General features: G+C 34.2%; 1 protein-coding gene and 1 long non-coding RNA gene across 2 annotated transcripts; one reads left to right on the forward strand and one right to left on the reverse strand.

Moving 5' to 3' along the window:
* The first annotated feature begins 10,586 nt into the window (after positions 1–10,586).
* Positions 10,587–13,227, forward strand: LOC117333779. The gene is made up of 3 exons (XR_004534002.1): positions 10,587–10,666; positions 12,530–12,658; positions 13,014–13,227. It is a non-coding gene; the product is annotated as an uncharacterized LOC117333779 (long non-coding RNA).
* Positions 13,228–20,415: 7,188 nt separating this feature from the next.
* On the reverse strand, positions 20,416–20,918 carry LOC117332121 (clumping factor B-like). Its single transcript, XM_033891003.1, has 2 exons — positions 20,888–20,918; positions 20,416–20,789 (listed from the first exon to the last, which is right to left on the reverse strand). Exons 1-2 carry the CDS (start codon positions 20,916–20,918, stop codon positions 20,416–20,418), a joined length of 405 nt encoding a protein of 134 aa, XP_033746894.1.
* Positions 20,919–23,118: the final 2,200 nt, after the last annotated feature.

Raw genomic sequence — 23,118 nt, forward strand, 5'->3', positions numbered from 1 at the left:
TTGATGTTGACAAAAGGGATGTAACTTTCCTATAATGGATTATGGTGATATGATCATAAATACTATGGTTCATTTACGTTTCGTGGTAGTTCTCTACCCGTTCAGTATAAAGTGCCGTTTGGTGTGTCTCGCTACCTTTAGGTATGATATCTCGGTGTGATGACCCATCGTTGGTAGCATATCGTCCTCCTATGACCCTGGCTGTTGTGAGGACGAACGTAAAAACTCCCAACTTTCAACATCTAAGCACGAGCAGAAAGCAATCAATCAAAGAGTTATGAAGACACGTTGTGATCTAAATCTGTTTAGATACAATCTAGTTTCTCATTGGATAAACCAGTTTCTCTATATCAGAAACGCACCAGATTGTCTTCACACACACTTTAATTATTCGTTTTTGTTTTTGTAAAATGACAGCTACGAAATTCATGATATATCATATTGTCTAAGAAGCCTTTGAACAGACTAATCAGTTTGATGCACGCTGACAAGACTATGACTCATTATTTAAAAATTTAAAGTTTAAAGTGTGAAAAACTAATATCATCCACTTATGAGGAAATAGAATAATGCGCCCACTTCATAGGGAAGTAAGACATTGCGCTCACTTCCTGAGGAAGTAGAACATTGCGCCCATTTTCTGATGAAGTAGAACATTGCAGACACTTTCAGAGGAAGTAGAATATTGCGCCCACTTTCTGAGGAAGTAGAATATTGCGTCCACTTTTGTAGGAAGGAGAACTTTACGTCAACAGAAATCACACAGTATAACAATATTGCCTACCGACTTTTCTACTCATATTTAAGGAATATGTGCTAACGGTGTTTTGTAATTTATTAGCGTAGTCCGTCGACGGAGCAGACAAATCATCTTGGCGGCAGTTAAAATTATTGACTCAGTTATAATATAATCAAAAATGACATTTAAGAATGTACTCCTCTGTGATGTCAACAAATCCCTTTTTATTTTTCATATACATTTTTGGAATCAGGAATAAATTGCAGAAAACGTAAGAATAATTATATATGTCCGTGAGCTATGACCGGTCAAAGATACCAATTTGACATAATATGTAATTTTAAGTGAATTTTGCTGTTTCGACCTTATGCAGGACGAATACATACAATATCTTCCATATGTATTGTCAGAAATGAATTGATGCTTGCAGAACTGACAAAAACAGTATTTTCTTTTTGAATTATGGACGTTAAATTACCTTAACCTGCATTTACACTCAGAATAGCAATAGTTACTCTTCCCTTTAACTTTCAATGGCAAAATACTCAGTCTTTAACCATTTTTTTTTGCAGATTTAACGCTTCATAAAAAAACTTCTGCTATCAAACTTTGTAAAATGTTTAGCAAACAGCGGTAAAAATGGAAGGTACGTGTGCTTCCTTTTTTTGTCCCATCATTATTTGTGCTATTTTTCACCATTTCGGTGTCAGAAATTCAAAGTGCTGAAATTATACCAGAAATGAAATGAAAAATAAATAAATAAATAAATAAATAAATAAATATATTGAGCAATACAAAGTTGTACAACAAAAATAAAAATGGTTTGAGTGATCAGTTAAGAGTCAAAAAAGGAAACTTGGGCTTTCCTTGAAGGGCAAGAAATACACTTTTTCAAAATGGCCGCTGAGTTGGTAATTTATCACAACTCTTGTAAAAAAAATCTATAAACAAATCACGTTTAGATTTTTCCTTCAGATAAGTGTTCGCTCATAAAGTTGACAATTTTCTTGTTAAATATTACAAAAAGTAATAATAATAATAAAAGAAACTAAAAAGCAAAACAAACAAACAAACCCTTTCACTAAACTGAAACAGAGGAGTACATCCTTAAATGTAATATTAACAATCAGATGAAGACGTCATACATACTATTGATGTTGTGTGACAACTAAACGCGTTGTTAATGATATACGAGTATGCGCGCTTTTTATTTGTATTTTCAGTTTACCGGTTCCGAAATATTGTAACCCATCACCTCATAATGCTTTGTGTAATCAATACGGCTACCTGATAGTAGTTATGAGTTCAATGACTACACCCACCTGTTAGACGGCATAGAACACACGAATCAACACGCATAAGCAACTGAAATAACTACATGTACTAGTAACATTTGATATCGTCAGAATTGAAAACTGGTCAAATAGTATGACTAAAGACAGGATAAACATTACGAAGTTTAGAACAAAAGGTTTCAGTACTCGAATAGGAAGACTGGGTTTGACATTGAACATATTCAGTATTATATATATTATTGACAACGTAAACTGAAAAGAAAAACAGGAAGGTAGAATAGGGAAAAAACGTGAGAATACTGCGTGGTACCGGTATTTGGCGATCCATGTAAAAACTTTTTGATAAAACATTGAAGTACAACATTATTGCAGATATGAACACATCGTGTACTAAGTTATAGTAGCCGGATAGGGTGACCACGCAGACTTAAGGTCGAAATCGCTAATGCGAAAAAACGCTATGACGAAATTGCGAAATTTATTTCGTGTTTTCGTCTTAGTGTTTTCGCGATCGTGATCTACAACCGAATACAATTTACGGAATGCCTGTAACTGTACATACATATTATACCCTTGGATGGGCCTGATACCTGTTTATATAGAAAGGCTTAACATGCAACCTAAAGCATTTCCTCAGACAGGGGAATCACTAATCGGGTATTAGCAATGCACTTGGGGTAAATAAACATGTTCCTGTGCACATTGAGGGGTTATATATATGTATACAATAAATAGGTCATATACCTTAACAGATAAAGAAAAAAACTCAAAATGATTTTCATGCACACTTACTAGAGAGATGTGGGTGTCCATTAGATACATTGAAATGGGGAAGTAAATTATTACCGTATACTATATAGAGGTTACACAACGAGTGGTTGTTGGATATGGAATTTATTTCACACGAGTAAGTTATTTTTTAAAAGTTACAAAAGACACGATCTTTAGCGAGTGTTTTTTGTAACTTTTAAAAAATAACTTACGAGTGTGAAATAAATTCCATATCCAACAATTTCGAGTCGTGTGACCTGTTTCTACCACAGTAATATCGGCTTGAATCAAAGGGAAACGTGGCCAAGTATAATTTCGCGTATGCAAATAAAGTGTACCGGTGACGTCCGGGACCCGGTGATGTGACGTCATTAGATTATTGATGACGTCAATAACAATTGCAGCTTGGGTCAAAGTTCACCGTGTTAGCCAATCAAAATGCGTACAGAGTTTATACCACGTGTGGTATAAACAGATTGTTAATCAACAGCTGTAATGATTAACTGATGGTCTGAGAGTTGAATAATACAGGGTATTGTGGTAGAAACTCCTTTCTACCACAATACGCAGTGTTATTCCACTCTCAAGCCATTGTATAAATGTGCCAACTGTTGGATAAATATTTGTTATATGCCACTAGTGGTATATGACCTTCCGGTCTTTTGATTGGTCAAGAATTCGAACTTTGACCCGAGTTGCAGTTGTTATTGACGTCATCAATAATCGAATGACGTCACAACATCGGGTCCCGGCCATCACCTGTACACCTTATTTGCATACGCGAAATAATACTTGGCCACGTTTCCCTTTGATTCAAGCCGATATTATTGTGTTAGAAACAGATCACACGGCTCGTGATCTTTGGATATGGAATCTATTTCCAACTCGTTGGTTATTTTTTAAAAGTTACAAAAGACTAAAGCTCGTGTCTTTTGTATCTTTTAAAAAACAACCTACTCGTGAGATATAAATTCCATATCTAACAACGCCTCCTTGTGTAACCTCTATTTCTACCGCAATAGGTTGGTGTTATTCAACTCCCTTTTTGGTTTGGGTTATTTTGTTTAACGTCCTATTAACAGCTAAGGTCATTTAAGGACGGTCCTCCCGTGCGTGCGACATGCATGCATGTGGTGAGTGCGTATGTGTGTTTTGGGAGGCTGCGGTATGTTCGTGTTAAGTCTCCTTGTGATAGGCCGGAACTTTTGCCGATTTATAGTGCTACCTCACTGAAGCATACTGCCGAAGACACCCAGCAGGATACCTCACCCGGTCACATCATACTGACAACGGGCGAACCAGTCGTCCGACTCCAAATATGCCGAGCGCTAAGCAGGAGTAGTAACTTCCATTTTCTAAAACTCTGGTATGTCTCGGCCAGGGGACAGAACCCAAAGCCTTCCTCACAGGGGCGAACGCTCAACTAAAGGTCAAAAGTGAGGCACTGTCAAGGAGACATTAGGAAGAAGAAAGCTGTTAAGAAAGAAGAGAGAAGATAAGATCCCAAATTTAGTCGCCTCTTACGATCATGCAATGGGGGCAGCAGGTACAATTCTAACGCCCTACCTGCAGGGAAATTCAACTCCCAAGGCATGAAATAATCATTACAACTGTTGAATAACATTCAGTTTATACTACACACGTTTTGATTGGTTGACACAGTGACATTTGACCCGAACTGCAATTGTTATTAACGTCATCAATAACCAAATGACGTTACATCACCAGGTCCCGGCCATCACTTGTACACCTTAATTGCAAACCCAAATTAGACATGGCCACCTTCCCCATTGATTCAAGTCGATATTTAAAATATAACTTACTCGAGTAAAATAAATTCTATATCCAACAACCACTCGTTGTGTAACAACAACCCCCCTCCTACAATTGTCAAAGTAAGGGTACATCAGGTATGAATCTATCGTGAAATACACTAGAATGCGGGATTTTGCATTTATCTGCTAACATTTTTTTCCGGGGGAATACCCCCGGAAACCCCCGTAATTTGGCACGCCCCCCTTACTGAAAATCCTGTATCCGCCCCTGATTACGTGTGACAGTGGAACCAATAGTGATCATATTTACTCATGAACTCATTGTGTCAAACAGGTACAAACATCTTTTACCCCATTCAAAATCCTTAATAAGAGTCAAATGTATTTTCAATTGTATGAAAAATAGGTACAATTCACCGCTTGACAAATGATCGAGTGTAAGTGATATACTGTACCTAGTGTTTTGTCACTTCTTACGTACACTGTCCATGTTTAAAAGATTAAACAGTGGTGAGCGTTATTATGTTATATATTTACCACATGAAATGTTATGTTTTTGATGTATATTGAAGTTGGACAACGCAAGCTACCCCCAAAGAGGCGTCGTCATCGATATAAGCGTTGATAGTAACAATATACTTTATTTTGACGCAATCAGCATATTCTATCGCAAGCATGTAATTGTCAGAAATCGAGATTAAAAACATCATATTGAATGCACAGGCAAGGTGAATAAACACACCTTTAATGACATTACAAGGAACACCAGACAGATTAAAAGAAGCCTATGTAGTGAGGGTTGGTTAAAAAATAAACAATTCTGCGCATGCTCGTTTTCATTCATAGAGTATAGAGATAGACTATAAAAGATCATCCCTTTTGTGGTGCATTGCGAACAGGAGACGTCACATCAGACATCCCCACAACGACTGAACTGTAAGTACTTTATTATATGCTGTTGTTACTTAAAGTATAGACTGCACACATGTAAATATAATCTCGATATGTTTTTTTGTTCTTTTATCCAGAGAGAACATATTTTATAACACAGGAGGGCTTTCTAACGCCATTCGTCTTGTTGCACAGTCATTTCATTTTCATGCATCATAATTCTATATTTCTTGTATTATATCGATATTAATTATTGGTATTATAATATTACGATGGTATTCATTTCAGTGTTCTGTACTCTCAACCGTTTTCTTTCATTCTCATTTCTTTACACTCGTTTTTTTTTACCCGGTATTCTGAGAGATCCATGTATAATTGTGACGAAACATTTGATGTTTTGAAATCTGGCTTTTTCACACGTTTTATGATTTTGTTCATTTCCCTGTATTAAAAATACACGTATGATACCAGACGTATGGTGTGATACTTTTTTCAATAAATCAATCACATTTCTTGATGAATCTAATCAATTTCAATGCTGGCAAAATAGTCATCAAAATAAATGTGGAAGAGGAGATGTAACAGCTGAGCTGGGGAGATGTTAATTTCATGACATGGTCTTTGATATTGGATTTCAGATGAACGTCAAATACATATGCATATTTGGCTATTCGCTATTAAAATGAATTAAACGATAATGATAAGTCGTTATTAGATTGACCACTGTATTTCATGGGTTGGAATATAGACATGGGAAGGTTTTTTGGGTTTTGAAATGATGCAATAATGTACATAACGTTTACAGAATGAGTGGTTGTTGGATAGGGAATTTATTTCACACGAGTAAGTTATTTTTCAAAAGTTACAAAAGACACGAACTTTAGCGAGTGTCTTTTGAAACTTTAATAAAATAACTTACGAGTCTTGCGATCTGTTTCTACCACAATAATATCGGCTTGAACAAAGGGAAACGTGGCCAAGTCTTATTTCGCGTATACAAATAAGGTGTATTGATGACGTCAATAACAATTGCAGCTCGGGTTAAAGTTTTAATTCTTGACCAATCAGAAGACTGGTAGGTCATATTCCACTAGTGAAATGTAGCACATATATATCCAATAGTCGGCACATTTATATAATGACTTGAGAGTGGAATAAAACAGGGGTTTGTGGTAGAAATAGAAAATTTAGAATGTGGTGGACATATATGGCACAGGGAGGTTAGCTTTGAAAGTTTCAACTGTCTAAGCTCAAGTGGCTGTTAGAGGAAGGAGATTCTAATGAGTGATTGTATGTTTGGATGTCTGCAGGGGTTTGAAAGCGCGTGAATTTGGCTGAGAAGATCCTGTTCTCGTCTCTTATAGAGTTAGGAAATCAACGGCAGGAGATATATATAACAAGATTATTCAGAACTGCCAGCCTGAATTATGTTCTGGTTAATTGACGGAGAGGCCAGTGAAATTATTTCAACATTTCAGTTACAGATCTGATGTTTTTATATTTGTTACAAACGAACCTTGCAGCACGACGTTCGACTTTCGCCATATTGTTCATTTGGTTAGTACAATAAGGTCCAAGGCTGGTGAGTGAATTTCGGAAAAACTACGTTTTTGTAGGCATTTTTTTTTTTTTTTTTTTTTAGGAGAACTGACCTTTAAACCTATGGATTGATTGACTTTAGCAGTCATATCTATATCGAAACGTTTGCCAACTTTCAGGTTGGATTGTATGTGGTATAGTGACGCCGAATATGCAATTTCTTTGACGTCGGTCAAGATCTTCAAGGAAGTACATTTGTCCGGTTGTAAACTCATCAACCAGTCAATCTCCCATTTACCGGTAGTTGTAAGATAAGACCTTAACAGGTTCCTGGGATTTGCTTGGTTTTTTCTTTTAAACAATGCTATCATCGGAAAAGAGGTGGAGAGATCATTAAAAACATAAGGACAGACCCGATTATCGATCATTGGCACCTGATGTTACTGCCACTGTCGATACTCGATGGAGGTATATTGGAGAGAGAAAACAAGAAATCCATCTGGGTTTCTCATTTTGGTTATCATTTTAGATGATTTAAGAGGCGTGGGTGAGAAACCTTATCAAACCTTTCGTAGGGTCCATAATGTTGGTATCTGTTTGGACAATGGTCAAGTTATACAGTCAAACCTCGATGATTCGAAGTTCGTTGATTCGATTTTCTCGCTGTATCGAACTTTTTGCTTGGTCCCAAATTCCTCACTATATAACACCGCTACTTACGAAGTATGTATGATTCGACAAATCGAAGTTTTCGATGTATCGAACCTTTTTCATGGACCGTTCGCTATGATATTATAGGTAACTGACATGATTCGAACAAATAGTTATCTTAAATGCTCTGACAGATAATAGGGATTACAGTATACATGTACATATTTTTGTTCGTATTTGTCCTCTTTTTTCGATTTCGATTGGGAATTACGCTACCTTTTACTGTGGGTTTCTTTGGGTTTTTTTGCACAGGAAAATGAGCATGGCACTGATATCAAGAAAAGATGTAGTATTTACCATACTCTTATACAGCACATTGTTCAGCAGGACGCAGACACAGGACGTTTGTTCTTGTCAGAATCCATTTCAGCAAGAGCATTTCGATCAACTATGTGGTATGTTGTCTTAACACATTATTAGATATACAAATAACGTTTTGTAACAACTATAATATTGAAATATCATACATGTGTTTTGTTAAATTATACTTCAATCTTGCCTGTAAAAAGCTTTTCATTAGCTTAAAAAAATAATGTTATCGGCCAAATGACGTCGACGTTTGTAACGTTACTTTTGATTGGCTAATACCGCGGCGAAATAATTTATACTAAGTAATAAGAGAAACGATTTCATCACTGAAAGTGGATTTTCGTAGGGACTGTGTACTATAGATTGAATTAAAAGGATTAAATTAAATTCAGTTTTATATCATGGAGCCATAACACAAATAACTGAATGTATTCTCATCATTAACCTCTTCGCGGTTTACTTAGAATACACTTCCTTTTGTGTTATGGCTCATAGCATAAAAACATACCTAAGTATATTCAAATTAATCCTTAAATATTGTATAATATCCCATAACATCATATCATATCCCATTAAATTATATTATATCCTTTAATATTATATGATATCAAAGTATATCATATAATATTCCAATATATTATATTATATCCCATTATAGCCTATCATCTTCTATTATATCATAGTATATCCCAGTCTATTATATTATATTCCATTTTATTATATCCATTATATTATATTATATTCCTCTATGTTCTTTTAAACCCCGGTTTATTCTATTATATTCCAGTATATCATATTATATCCCAGTATATTATATTTTATTATATGATTGGTATGAAACACTATCACTCATTGGTCCAAATGAGATCACATGGCATTAATTATTTCCTTGGAAATACCCCATGACATCACCGAGGAATCAATATAATGTTTTGTCAGTTACGTAGAATCTTATATTGACTCCTGCTGAAAAAAGAAATCATTTGTGCTGAGATGTATTTTTAGCAGAAGTCAATGTAACATTCCACGCACCTGATGAAACGTAATGTTGACCTCCCGGTGATGTGATGAGGTATCTTAAAGGAATGTTTTTCAATTGTTTTTTTTTTCAATTAATATAAATCATAGAATGAAGTAAACGCAGACTTTAGTTTTCGACAATGCATAGTTTTACGGACCTGTCCTGAATATCCCCCCTCGGCCTTCCGTAAAATCATGGATTGCCCTCAACCAAAGTCTTATTTGTATACTATCCCAGTACATTATATTATATTATATCGCAGTATATTATATCATATTCCAGTATATTATATTCCAGTATATCATACTATATACCAGTGTATTATATTATATCTCATTATATTTTAATATACCCCAGTACATTATATCCCAGTTTATTACATTATATGTATTCCATTTAATACTATATACCAGTTAATTTTATTATATTCTATTATACTATGTTATATCCCAGTATATTACACTATATCCGAATATATTATATTGACATGTCGTTTTAATACAGAACTTGTCTCTAATGAAGGTGAGTACTGTACTGGTGTTGTGCTGAGTACCGTGTATAAACTACTTTTCTATCTGACTTTTTTTTATCTAGTTAATAACTGTAACTTATGGCTGCACATTTGATTGAGTTTAACGCTTTTATTCAGTAGGTAATCGTCGTGTTATTTGCATTTGGCTTATTCAGTAAACAATAACTATTTTGTGACTGAAAATTATATTTTGTCCATAAAACAATGCTCACAAAGAATAAGGCACTTTAGTTCATTGAACAACATTCGCATGAAACTTTGAATATGACGCTTTTGCTCCATTAAAAATCACGCTTGTAACTTTGAGTTTGACTCTTTGGTTCCATAAAAGAAATCTCGCATGTAACTTTGAATATAACGCCTTTGTTCTATAAAAAATCACGATTGTAACTTTGAATTTGACTCCTTGGTTCCATAAAAAAAAACGCTTGTGACTTTGAATATGACTCATTTGCTCCATAAAAAAATTCCGCTTGTCACTTTTAAAATGACGCTTTTGTTCCATAAAAAAAATCCGCTTATGACTTTGAATATGACACCTTGTTTTCCATGAAAAATTAACGCTTGTGACTTTAAATTTGACGCTTTTGTTCCACAAAATAGTCTCGCTTTCGACTTTGAATTTGACGCATTTGTTCCATGAAAACAAATCCCGCTTTTAACTTATATTATGACGCTTTTGCTCCATAAAAATTCTCGCTTATGACTTTGAATATGACGCTTTTTGTTCCATAAAGAAGTACCACTTGTGACTATAAATGTGACGCTTTTGTTTCATTAAAAAAAATCTCGCTTGTGACTTTGAATTTGACGCCATTGTTTAGTCAAGAACAAAGGAAATTAATTTAATTATTATTCACAAGTACTTGGAGATATTGCGGTGATCAACATTATGTTTCATTCATCTGCATGCAATATTTAACGAAATTCATAACGTCTAATTGTAATTTTTATTGACTTCGATTTTCTTAATAGATAATGCTTACTCTTATTTTATCAACACTTATACAATACCCGTATAAACTATTGATGTTATAGATGTATCCATTAACTCCCAGCGGTGTGATGATTGCAGTGAGAACGGTGAGATCATAGTTACTGATTCAAAGACAATTTAATGTTGATGTTTTACTTGATTGAAAAATTCAGCGTTTTTCCCCCAAATTAAGTAAAAATGTTTCATTTTGCAAAATATTATCAAAACGGATAACAAATTTCTACATTTTGAATTGATATTTTGCGATGTTATTGCTTCATTGCAAAAATCGAAAAATTGAACCATTTGAAAATCATAGCAACCTCTAACTCTATGCTAGGAAACAGTCAGAAATTAGTTATCTTCATCAACTGAAACATTAAAGTTGTATTAAAATTACTGATAAAGGAAATTATTATATTATATTTTACAACATTGTATTATATTATATAACATTATACATGTATTCTTTAATATGACATAATATTATACTTTATTATACTTTATTATACTTTATTATACGTCAAGGGGAAAAGGCTTAGTATAAACTTTGACAAAATGTGCCTAATTCTCTTGATAAACATAGAAACAAAATAAATATGTTGAAATCAAAATGTTAAGATTGTAATTACATATGTCATTTCCAAGGATGTATTAAACCTTGGGACCAGGTGAGATTAAAATGGTGTCAATGATTGTTACGTCATTTTCGATGAATTAGTAAAGTTTAGTTATGATTTATCGAAGAAAAGAATCCGTTTAAGAAAGTAAAAAATCAAGAAGTATGCTTTAAAATTTAATTTATTATTTTTGCTTTTGGATCGGTAACGTGAAACATTTAAATTAATTATGGTACTTCAATTTTAAGAATAGTGACAAGGAACTTTTTATGTGATTTTTTGTCCAAAATAAATGCTACATGTAATTGATGCATCCACAATAAGAAAATAACGACTTAATGACCCAACGCGTGCATGCAAATGATACTATTAACTGAAAAGTGAAAATTGTTATACATATACATGTACACGTTATTAGATGGCTGACATCAGTAAAGAGAAATAACCATTACCCATTCTCTAATTGGAAAGCATGCTCCAAATATGTGGTTGTAATATAAAGTGTATAAAACTAATACAAAAGGTCCATTGGCTTAAACAACCATCTGATTGCTACCAAACTTCCTTATCCAATATCAGGCATATATAGTCAAGACTGTGAGTACATGTATTCCATTCAAACAAATTTGAGTCTAACAAGAATTGGAGAAATTGTAATATATATCTGATTACTTTGGGCCATGAATCTTAGCCCCTTTTTCAGTAAGGGCCAATATGTGTATATCATTATACTGCCTTCCTATAATGATAATTCTAACCCAAGGTGCTTGCCTCGTCTGTATACTGAATATATTATCAAGCTTAAGGGCATTGAAATTCAATCTGCGTAATGAAATAAATTTTCGGGGGAATTGTGATTGACATTTCATATGTATAGATTATCCTGCTGTTCGCTCCTCCCAATCGCAATCGTTTATAAAAAAAATTCTGTGTCAGACTCTGTCATTTTTTAATCTGCATAACACATTTTTTTATTCCAACGATGACTGGCTACTTAATTTCAACCAACCAATCAGCGAGCGGAGTACATGTATTCTGACCAAGTTTTTTTCAAACTCAATTATAATGGAAACTCATAATTTTAGTTACGCAACTTCCATCTATGAGTATTTGATTCTATCGTATATTGGTATATCAGTCAATTTCATCCTTTTGAGCCCCGTCCATCAGCCCCTGGGGATCTGTCAAAGTCGATATGTGCAATTTGTCAAATTGCCATCCCTCACTGATTATTTTAATGACGTTTGACGGACTGCGACGGACAAAAGGGAATTAGAATAGGTCACATCGTCTCAAGTGACCTAAAATACAAATAATGGAATATCAAATTAAAACAATTTTATGTTGCAGTTACGCAGCGTTTCAATGACCACAGGTGTGCTACACGATATTTAGCTTCATCCATCTATAATCACAGAATATGTCCATCGCCCGTATCCACAAACCTCGTAAGGTACTACAGATGTGAAGTTCGAGAAGGTAAGCGCCGCTGCTAGAACGTTACATTAAAAAGTAGGTAAGAACTCCACTGACGATTAAACAGCTGTCATTTCCGGCTAAGTAAGCACCGGACGTAACGCTTGGTCATTACTTAATCCAAAAGATGTTATTTGTGGGACGGTAAAACAACACGAAACGCATGAATTTGTAATATACAGCCGAAAAGATTTATATATGTAACTCCAAATTCCTCTATGGTCCTCGTATAAGGTTCAAAAAGAGAGACAACAGAGGCCCTTTTGATCGGTAACATTGGCTTTCACACGCACACACGCACCCGCACACGCACACATAAAGCAAAACATTTTCTAATATTGATTCTGTTTATTTGTAGGAATATACACCTGCATTGTTCCCAGTGTGATACCAGGAAATCTTTCCATAGCCTTCTACAGCGCACTAATTCTGAACTATCACCCGAATGCATGTAGATCCTATCAAACAACGATGCAATCTGTGCTACATGATGCTATACCACAGCACACAAGTTCGCTTGCAGATTGTTGTGTAAAACTTTCAGCCTGTATAAGTCCTCTTCGTGTGCTTCAGAATGTTCCTAATGCCATAACACTGACTTTCGAGGTATCACAGAGTTACATGGTGATAGACAGTGACGCCGTTCTTGCCGTAAACTACATCTCCGCTTGTCACAACACGATATCTAGTGCAGATTCCAGCCCCGATCCATATCTCATGGCAAGGCTCCGAGGTTGACGAAACATATGAAAAATGCCCACACTATAGAGGAAACGCCAAGACCCTAGTATAAAAGAAGAAAGAAGTATTTGATAATTAAAGTGATAACAACAAACTGAACTTATGTTTTCGTTTGTCTTCTTTCTTTCTAAGATGTCTAGGGATATATGGTAAAGTGGAACAATGAAAACAATACGAACCAAAACAATGGGGGTCACCTAATTCTAAGTGGCATATTTTCATTGCAATTATCCATCGTCGTGCGTTTTGGGTCATACATCCTCGATACTCTACATGTTACATTTCATTTCGCTTTCTGCATCCCTGGAATATGTCATGACAAAATCGAAGGCACAGTCACCATCATCCGGTGGGTCAAACAAAGACTTGTTTATAACGAATTTGCTGACCTTGAAATTGTCGCTCCCCTATAATGTAACAATATTTGTAGATTGACCGGGTGGTTTCCGTGAAGTTTGTATCGCTCCTCTAAAATGTTACTATATTTGTAGATTGACTGGGTAATTTCCGTGAAGTGTGTATCGCTCCTCTAAAATGTTACTATATTTGTAGATTGACTGGGTAATTTCGTAGATGTTTGTTCTCTTTCCTCTAAAATGTTACTATATTTGTAGATTGACTGGGTGATTTCCGTGAAGTTTGTATCGCTCCTCTAAAATGTTACTATATTTGTAAATTGACTGGGTGATTTCCGTGAAGTTTGTATCGCTCCTCTAAAATGTTACTATATTTGTAAATTGACTGGGTGATTTCCGTGAAGTTTGTATCGCTCCTCTAAAATGTTACTATATTTGTAAATTGACTGGGTGATTTCCGTGAAGTTTGTATCGTTCCTCTAAAATGTTACTATATTTGTAAATTGACTGGGTGATTTCCGTGAAGTTTGTTGTCGCTCTCTAAAATGTTACTATATTTGTAGATTGGCCGGGTGATTTCCGTGAAGTTTGTATCGCTCCTCTAAAATGTTACTATATTTGTAAATTGACTGGGTGATTTCCGTGAAGTTTGTATCGCTCCTCTAAAATGTTACTATTTTTGTAAATTGACTGGGTGATTTCCGCGAAGTTTGTTGTCGCTCCTCTATGTTTCCATATTTGTAGATTGGCCGGGTGATTTTCTTAATATAAATTTAATAGCTAGATATGTGCTTTTGATTTTGCTCTGCCATATTCTAGGAGTGGAGAACGCAAAACGTTAAGATAACACTTTGAGCATCGAGGACGTTTGTCGTGCGTCGATTAATATGGGGTTTGAAGGAACTTTCCTTGGCTATATATAGGCATCAATATTTTTTGTTGTACAATCGGTGAGTTATTACAAAACGCGCTGAAACTATATGACGTCAACTAGCCGTCGGTGTCTAAGAAGAAGCAACACGTAATATTGTGAATTTTACTGTCCTTGTCAACATGGTCTCCGAAGTACGGATCTCAATTTTATTCTATTCCGTATTCACCAGCATGTCGAAATGCAGTACACATACATATTTTATCATATTTCATTTTTGCAAGATGTCGGAAAATACAGTCAACATGATTCAAAACTATACTTAAAATGCAGCTCACAACGCCATGACAAGTACAGACTGTATATTGTATTTTTGATCAATGCAAACGAAATCGTCAATGAATTTCTCTAACGACTTTCTTATATGTTAAGTATAGTTATGAAAATGGAAATTATCTAAATATAGCTTTTAAAAAGTATATGCAAACAACACGATAAATATTACATATACGATTATGATGTTCACAATTGATGAAATAGATACATTTATAAACTTATCGATGGAGGACAAACAGTGGGAAATAGTTATCGGATAAATTAACACATTTTAAGAAGTTTTAATGGGGAAGGGAATGCTCACGTCGCCAGATTAAATTTGATTTTAAACGGTTTTCGTATCCGCAACAACCAGCCGTATATGAAATGCTTGCTACCTTTCCTACTATTGTTTTCGAAACCGCTGTTAGGTATTCGCTAATGGAGACGCTTCTTGATAATATCAACTATTTGCATTTTGTGCAGAATAATAGAATCACGGGTAAAAGAGTTAACGAGACGCCAACAGAACATAAAAATGAATAGATTCCAACCTGTAGTAGGAGTGGTCTTAAATTACTATTTTATGTTTAAGTCTGTTTAATACAACTGATACAGCAGTTGTCGCCTGTTTACATTGTCTTCCAAGGTGTAACATCGAACTGTTAGCAAACGAATCAAAACGGAGGCTGTTTGAGGAAGGCTGTCGGAAATAACAACCGTTTATTATTGTCTAGGATAATGATTTTAACCAGATTGTCGGAGTGTGTAATGGTTATCTGATTTTAACCAGATTGTCGTAGTGTATAATGGTTATCTGATTTTAACCAGATTGTCATAGTGTATAATGGTTATCTGATTTTAACCAGATTATCGTAGTGTATAATGGCTATCTGATTTTAACCAGATTGTCGTAGTGTATAATGGTTATCTGATTTTAACCAGATTGTCATAGTGTATAATGGTTATCTGATTTTAACCAGATTGTCATAGTGTATAATGGTTATCTGATTTTAACCAGATTGTCGTAGTGTATAATGGCTATCTGATTTTAACCAGATTGTCATAGTGTATAATGGTTATCTGATTTTAACCAGATTGTCGTAGTGTATAATGGCTATCTGATTTTAACCAGATTGTCGTAGTGTATAATGGTTATCTGATTTTAATCACATTGTCGGAGTGTGTAATGGTTATCTGATTTTAACCAGATTGTCGTAGTGTGTAATGGTTATCTGATTTTAACTAGATTGTCGTAGTGTGTAATGGTTATCTGATTTTAACCAGATTGTCGGAGTGTGTAATGGTTATCTGATTTTAACCAGATTGTCGTAGTGTGTAATGGTTATCTGATTTTAACCAGATTGTCGTAGTGTATAATGGTTATCTGATTTTAACTAGATTGTCGTAGTGTGTAATGGTTATCTGATTTTAACTAGATTGTCCTAGTGTATAATGGTTATCTGATTTTAATCAGATTGACAGGGAATGGGATCAAAGCATTGGAAACGCACACATACTAAAACAACAACATCAAAAATCATTTGTCGTATTTATTCGGTTTTGATTATACGTATGTTAAATGGCAAAGGTACCAGTCACAATTTATCAGTTGCTTGCGATATGTACATATAATAATGTATCATATATTCATGTGTACGTAAACAGTAGCCGAGGAAAATAAATTCTGTCTGATACCTGTGTTATATGTATATGCATATGAATATTTTAAACATTCATTTTGTTATAATTGTGATTCCGTAACAAGCATAATAATTTACAAAATAACCAACAACATGCATGCATTTCTTTTTAACAATACCACATTATTTAATCATATACGAATATTGACTTGTACGTTTGTAACGCAGACTAGTCGTAATCTCACTATAAATATATATCTCCAGCACGTGTACTCATTCAGTCTTACCAATTCATTAAGGAAACCAATATATGTGGATTCACTTGAGACTTAATCTTCAGCATCCCTGTGAAGTATGTATTATTTAAGTTCATGTAAATATCGAATCCAGTGATATTTTACAAGCCTATAAAGTCACTACTTTGCTGCAATTTGACAGAAGTAACTTGATCAATTATTGGTTTATAGCACTGCTATTTATGGGTCTTGCTGTTGACGTGTAATTTGTTAAGCTGTGTGTTATCTTCGGCAAAAAATGCGTAAAAATGAAAGTTAAAGGAGAACACCGTTAGTTCATGTGGATCACGTATATTGCACGGAATACCAAAATATCACTGGATGAGCTATTTAGATGAACCTTAAAGTTGTTTATAAAAACACTTGTCATGCAATGGGTTAACATGAATCGTTGAGTTCTTACATCAAAGTTTTACTGCATTTACATAAATATACGCAGTAAAAATCTTGTTTTTGTAAGATGTTAAGATATATACCAGGTAATATTTAAATATTAAACACAAACTTAAGTATATACCAGTAAACAATTATACACGGGATAACAACCACAAACATTTAGCCATTCTGTTCCCGTAAATGGATAAATGTTTATTATCAAAAAGACATTTGGATAAATGTTTATTATCAAAATGACATTTTGCTTCTTATGAAAACACAAATTCTAATTAAAATCTATTACAGTTGGTTGTAAATGAACTTTCCTAATAAACTTGCGTTACGGAGTTAATAGACGTCAACAATGAGTATGGCATTGTCTATAGCAAAGAAACAATAACAAACATCTATAATCACAAATACAATTATCAATGTCTGTACACTCAAATATAACATGTCTGACACAAAAACACAATCATCAATGTCTGTACACTCAAATATAACATGTCCGACACAAAAACACAATCATCAATGTCTGTACACTCAAATATAACATGTCTGACACAAATACACTATCCCTAATGTCTGTGCAATCAAAATATATACGTGTAACAGGCCAGACAAAAAAATCACAAATAATAACGACATTGCAAACATAAAAAACTGTATTACACCTGGATATTTTATACCTGCAATTCAATAACATCTATAACGGTTATTAAAAAAAACAATTGACAATTAAAAACCACAGATATTGTGCAATCAAGATGAAAATGATCGATTTCTACCTGATGAGGTCTTTCAGAATGAAAAAAAAATAGGTGATGAGATCTCGGCAGAAAAAAATTCTTACTTGATTGTGTGTTCAACACAGCATCCGAAACGTTGAGTAGGGAAGCCCAATAAACTAAATACATAAAAAAAAACTTATTTCGTGTTGATTTCACCAAACTTAACTCCACCCTCATATACCTGCATGATACATTTTTAACTGTCTTAACAAAAGCATTGTTAAAATAAAGAGAAACCTCATTGTTAAGAAATCTAATTAAGTCTGCACCAATGTTTTTACTATCGATAATTACAAGTTAGAGAATTTCCTTCTGATCCAGAGCATTCATGAAACAACTTAGCCCCATATCTCACTAAAGCGTCAATATACACAGACTAAACCACTTGAACTCGCTCTATTGTTGGAAGTGTAGAAATCTTACAACACTACTTACGACAGTTCATAATTGTATCAGCTGCTATATAATCCCATCTCTGTATCCTTTACAATCACGTGACTGAATGTATCTGTCACCAGCAATTTGGGAAAAACATCTTCAGAAATAATACACTAACACGATCTTTATGTTGAATGTCTAGTTATTGTTATATGTCAAATGAATACTCCAAATATTCTATACATCAGATATTAACCTTACGTTCATTTTTTTAGGAAAAAAATATACTTCTTGGCAATCCTATTTCTATTTATTTCATGCATAACAAGAGATCCCAGAGGATCTTGGCGCCCATCATTGAATGATCTTTATAGGTTCCATGTCAGATTGAACTTCTCTCTATTTTTCCCTTCCTCTTACTAATCTGTGTAAATTGAGAAACATCCCTCCAGTACTTTTCAAACAAGAGGAACCTATATATGAAATTTGAAATTCAGTGATAATGGCTGTCTGTCAGCCATGTTGTTTTTAGATTGGTCCGAAAATGCAATACATGGGACAAAGGGGAACCTACATATGAAATTTGAGAAAGATTCCTTCAGTACCTTCTATGAAATAGCGATAACAAACTTCAATTGTCAAAATCCAAGATGGCTGCATGTCGGCCATGTTGTTTTCCGACTGGACCCAAAATGCAATATGCATAACCAGGGACCAAGGGGAACTTACCTATAAATTTCTGAAAGATCCCTTTAGTATTTTCTGGGAAATAGCGTTAACAAGGACTGTTCACGGACGGACGGACGGACCACGGACCACCATCGCAAGGCAATTTGAATAGCAATATGAAATTACATATTATTGCATGCTCTTATTTTCTTCCATATTTAACTTACAAAGGATACAATTTGTTTATCATTGTGTCAATAAACAACATGAAGTTGGGAACACATTGGCCATCTTAATAATGCAGTAGGATTCTGCTCTTGATTTATTTACCTCTTCTTCGCCGTTCTACTAATGATAGGAGTCAATGCGTGGAAACTTTTTGGAAGCGTCTGCCTTGTGATCTCAATAAGATAAAGATGCTTGGAAAGCAGTAAGTCAAATTTGACGGGTGTTTTTACTGTAGCACCTTTGTCTGTTTATTTTGAAGAAGGTACACAGTCACAAGATATGCGTACCTCACATTGTGTGTCAGCATACTTATGTAGCAATAGTGTCAGCAGGTCAACTTTATATGTCAACATATTGACGTTGCCAAGGCAACCATTATGATTTATATATAAGGAATACCTTCTTTTTCGTAGAACTGAAATTCTCAACTGTTACTGATGGTATTATTAACAGAGCTATTATTAGACATGGAGGGAATACAAGTATTTCATATTATTGTCCATTTTTTACAACAAATTAACCATTGGTATTAAAATAACCAACTGTTCCTCACTTAACAAAGTAGATGACGACTCCCCACCTCACCTCTTATCCTGAACATGACCTTTTGTGTGTGGCTTTTTAAAGTGTTCTGCATCGACATCACCATCTACATCAAATTTTGAAGGAATATATATTGAACTGATATGTATTATGGTTTAGACACACATCCCCACAATTTAATAATCATCCAAATATTTTGACCCCTTAATCTTATAATAAAAATTTACCTAAAACCCAATCTCAATCATTTGACCTCTAACTCCTTTACATGACTTCTTCAATGTTTATAAGGACCCGCATGTAATGTACAATAAACATTTCACAGGAAATGTAAAAGCAAACAGAATTTATGACCTAGAAGTTTAAAAAAAAAAAAACTTTGAACTATTGACCCTCTGACATGACCTTGGTACAAAAGAGTGGTTCATTTATGACATTTGTACATTTGTGACATTACTTCTGGAAATGTGGAAGCAGTCCTCAGTTATTGCCTATGAAAGCAAGGTATCAAACTCTAATTGGTAGACAGAATCTGATTGGTAGGCAGAATCTGATTAGTAGGCAGAATCTGATTGGTAGACAGAATCTGATTGGTAGTCAGAATCTGATTGGCAGTCAAACTCTGATTGGTAGACAGAATCTGATTGGTAGTAAGAATCTGATTGGTAGTCAGAATCTGATTGGTAGTCAGAATCTGATTGGTAGACAGAATCTGATTGGTAGTCAGAATCTGATTGGTAGTCAAACTCTGATTGGTAGACAGAATCTGATTGGTAGTCAAACTCTGATTGGTAGACAGAATCTGATTGGTAGTCAGAATCTGATTGGTAGTCAAACTCTGATTGGTAGTCAAACTCTGATTGGTAGTCGAAATCTAATTGGTAGTCAGAATTTGATTGGTAGTCAGAATTTGATTGGTTGTCAGAATCTGATTGGTAGTCATGATGTTGTTAGCTTATCCATCTGTCATTTCTTTAAGCAAGATTTTCATTGTTTCAATCTTTGTACAGTGGTCCCCCTATTTACCACCACTCTCAAGAACGACCACTCCCTGCATGCGACCAAGTTTCGCGTTCACCGACGTTTTCCAACAATAAATTACCCCTTCTAAACGACCACCCCGCTGTATTAAGAAAATTACTATAGAAAACTAACAAATTTCAAATCCTAACAGAAATAGCAAGTTACATATTTCATGAAAATATCGCGTGAATTTTCAAAATGACTAATTCTGATCCAGTGACTGATTGTCAGGTTTAATGCTGTTTGCTTTATAGAAAATACATATTTGATGCATCAAGAAGAATATTTTATTAATCTATATTATTAACGGAGAACATTGTATAAAAGAAACACACAGTTTCAAAATTCTCTCAACCCTGGCAATCCTTATATTTGGAAATTAAATTATGTATATGTCTGAGAAAATAAATCAATTAGACTGAAGAAAAAAATCTTATCTTCTTCTCAACACTGTATGCGGATACCTTTCAGCAATAAATATATATATACACCTATCTTCTTCTCTACACTGTATGTGGACACCAAAAGTAATCTGTGCTTGAAAAACTCATCAGTCACAGCAAAAGAAAAATTGTAACATTTCAGTTTGAAAAAAGAGGGTCACACATTAGGATGAATTCCCATAATTACAGTTTTAGGAAATCAGACTCATTGAAGTGGGGAAATGAAAATACATAATCAACCATTTGATCTGATAAAAAAATCAATGCAAAATTAATATGTATATCAAAGACTCTACATGTATGTCAAGTTGGAACAAATTCAAATTAAGTTGTGATGCAAATAAATTGGTATGATTACAGAATAAAAGATAACATAATCAACACTAAACTATCATTTCGCCACACGTAGACCTGAAATGACAGTGTTTATGCAGGAGGGGTGTTGTTCAATGTATACTTTTGAAATTGAAATGTGTTTTGATGGAAAAAAAAAATCTTAATTCCAAAACAGGGTAAAATTATTTGAGCATTGATGTCATTTTTTTTAGTTTCATCGGGGTATGAAACAAATTTTGTAAATTTTGCAAACTGTATGAATCCGCGTAGCAGATTTTTTTTAGTTTCATCGGGGTATGAAACAAATTTTGTAAATTTCGCAAACTGTATGAATCCGCGTAGCAGATTCTTACAGAAGTTTGTAAACAAAATTTGTTTCATACCCCGATGAAACTAAAAAATAATTGACATCAACGTTTATAATTAATTTTTGAAAATGATTTTCTAATTTAAAACATGTTTTATGTACAATTTTACTGGTTTTAAATGGGATTCTTTTTCTCAAATCAATACGCAACATCAATTGTCGTATTGTGAAGTTTTTCGCGCCATTCTCGGAATTTCTTTCATAGAAGAATGAAAAGAATTTTTCGACCAATCACATTTGAGTATTTACCATGAAAACAAAGAAAAATTAATTATAGACACATACAAACAATTTCAACACTGAATTGCTATGATAACATTGTCGATGTCTATGCCAAATAGGAAGGGTGAGGGATGTAAAACTAACACCAATAACTTCACAGTTTTGTGGTGAGAGGTGAATGCTGAGTAAATATCATCAGTTTATAATATTAAGGATATTGAAAAAAGGAGCTCAAAATTCTTACAAATGCATGCATGACAGTTACATGTTCTATACAAGGCTTATAGCACCACAAACAAATCTGGATAGAGAAATTCTACAGAGAAACCTAGTAACCGGACAAAACAGAAACCTCAGTACACATGAAACTACAGAAACATTTCTAACATTAGAGTTAAACATTAACAAAAAATTCAGTTTTAGGTATACTGAGTTCCTAATGTATTTTTCACTAAGTTGAAGTACATGTATATGTACTTGCAAACATATGGCATGATTCACAATTAACCAATTACACATATCCTCATTTTAATGTATACTTTCACCTCAACACATGAGCGCAAGGACAGTTTTTATTTTAACACCACTTTTATCAACACACACTATCTCACACACATGCCTATGTATATATCAAAACTTTACACTAAAAAAAAAGTTTTTTGGATGACAGTAAATATGAGAGATTATAAGATAACACAGACCAGGAATCCCTAATATTTCCAGCCTGATTAGACACCCTCTACAGGTAAAGGAAAGACAACTTTATCATTGTTAGTTTTACAACATTTTAAGTCTATACAGTCAAACCTGTCATATGTGACCTTCCAAGGGAGTCAATAAAAAGGTCACATATGACAGGTGGTCTC

Source organism: Pecten maximus, chromosome 8 (assembly GCF_902652985.1).
Source record: "Pecten maximus chromosome 8, xPecMax1.1, whole genome shotgun sequence".
Taxonomy (NCBI): Eukaryota; Metazoa; Mollusca; class Bivalvia; order Pectinida; family Pectinidae; genus Pecten; species Pecten maximus.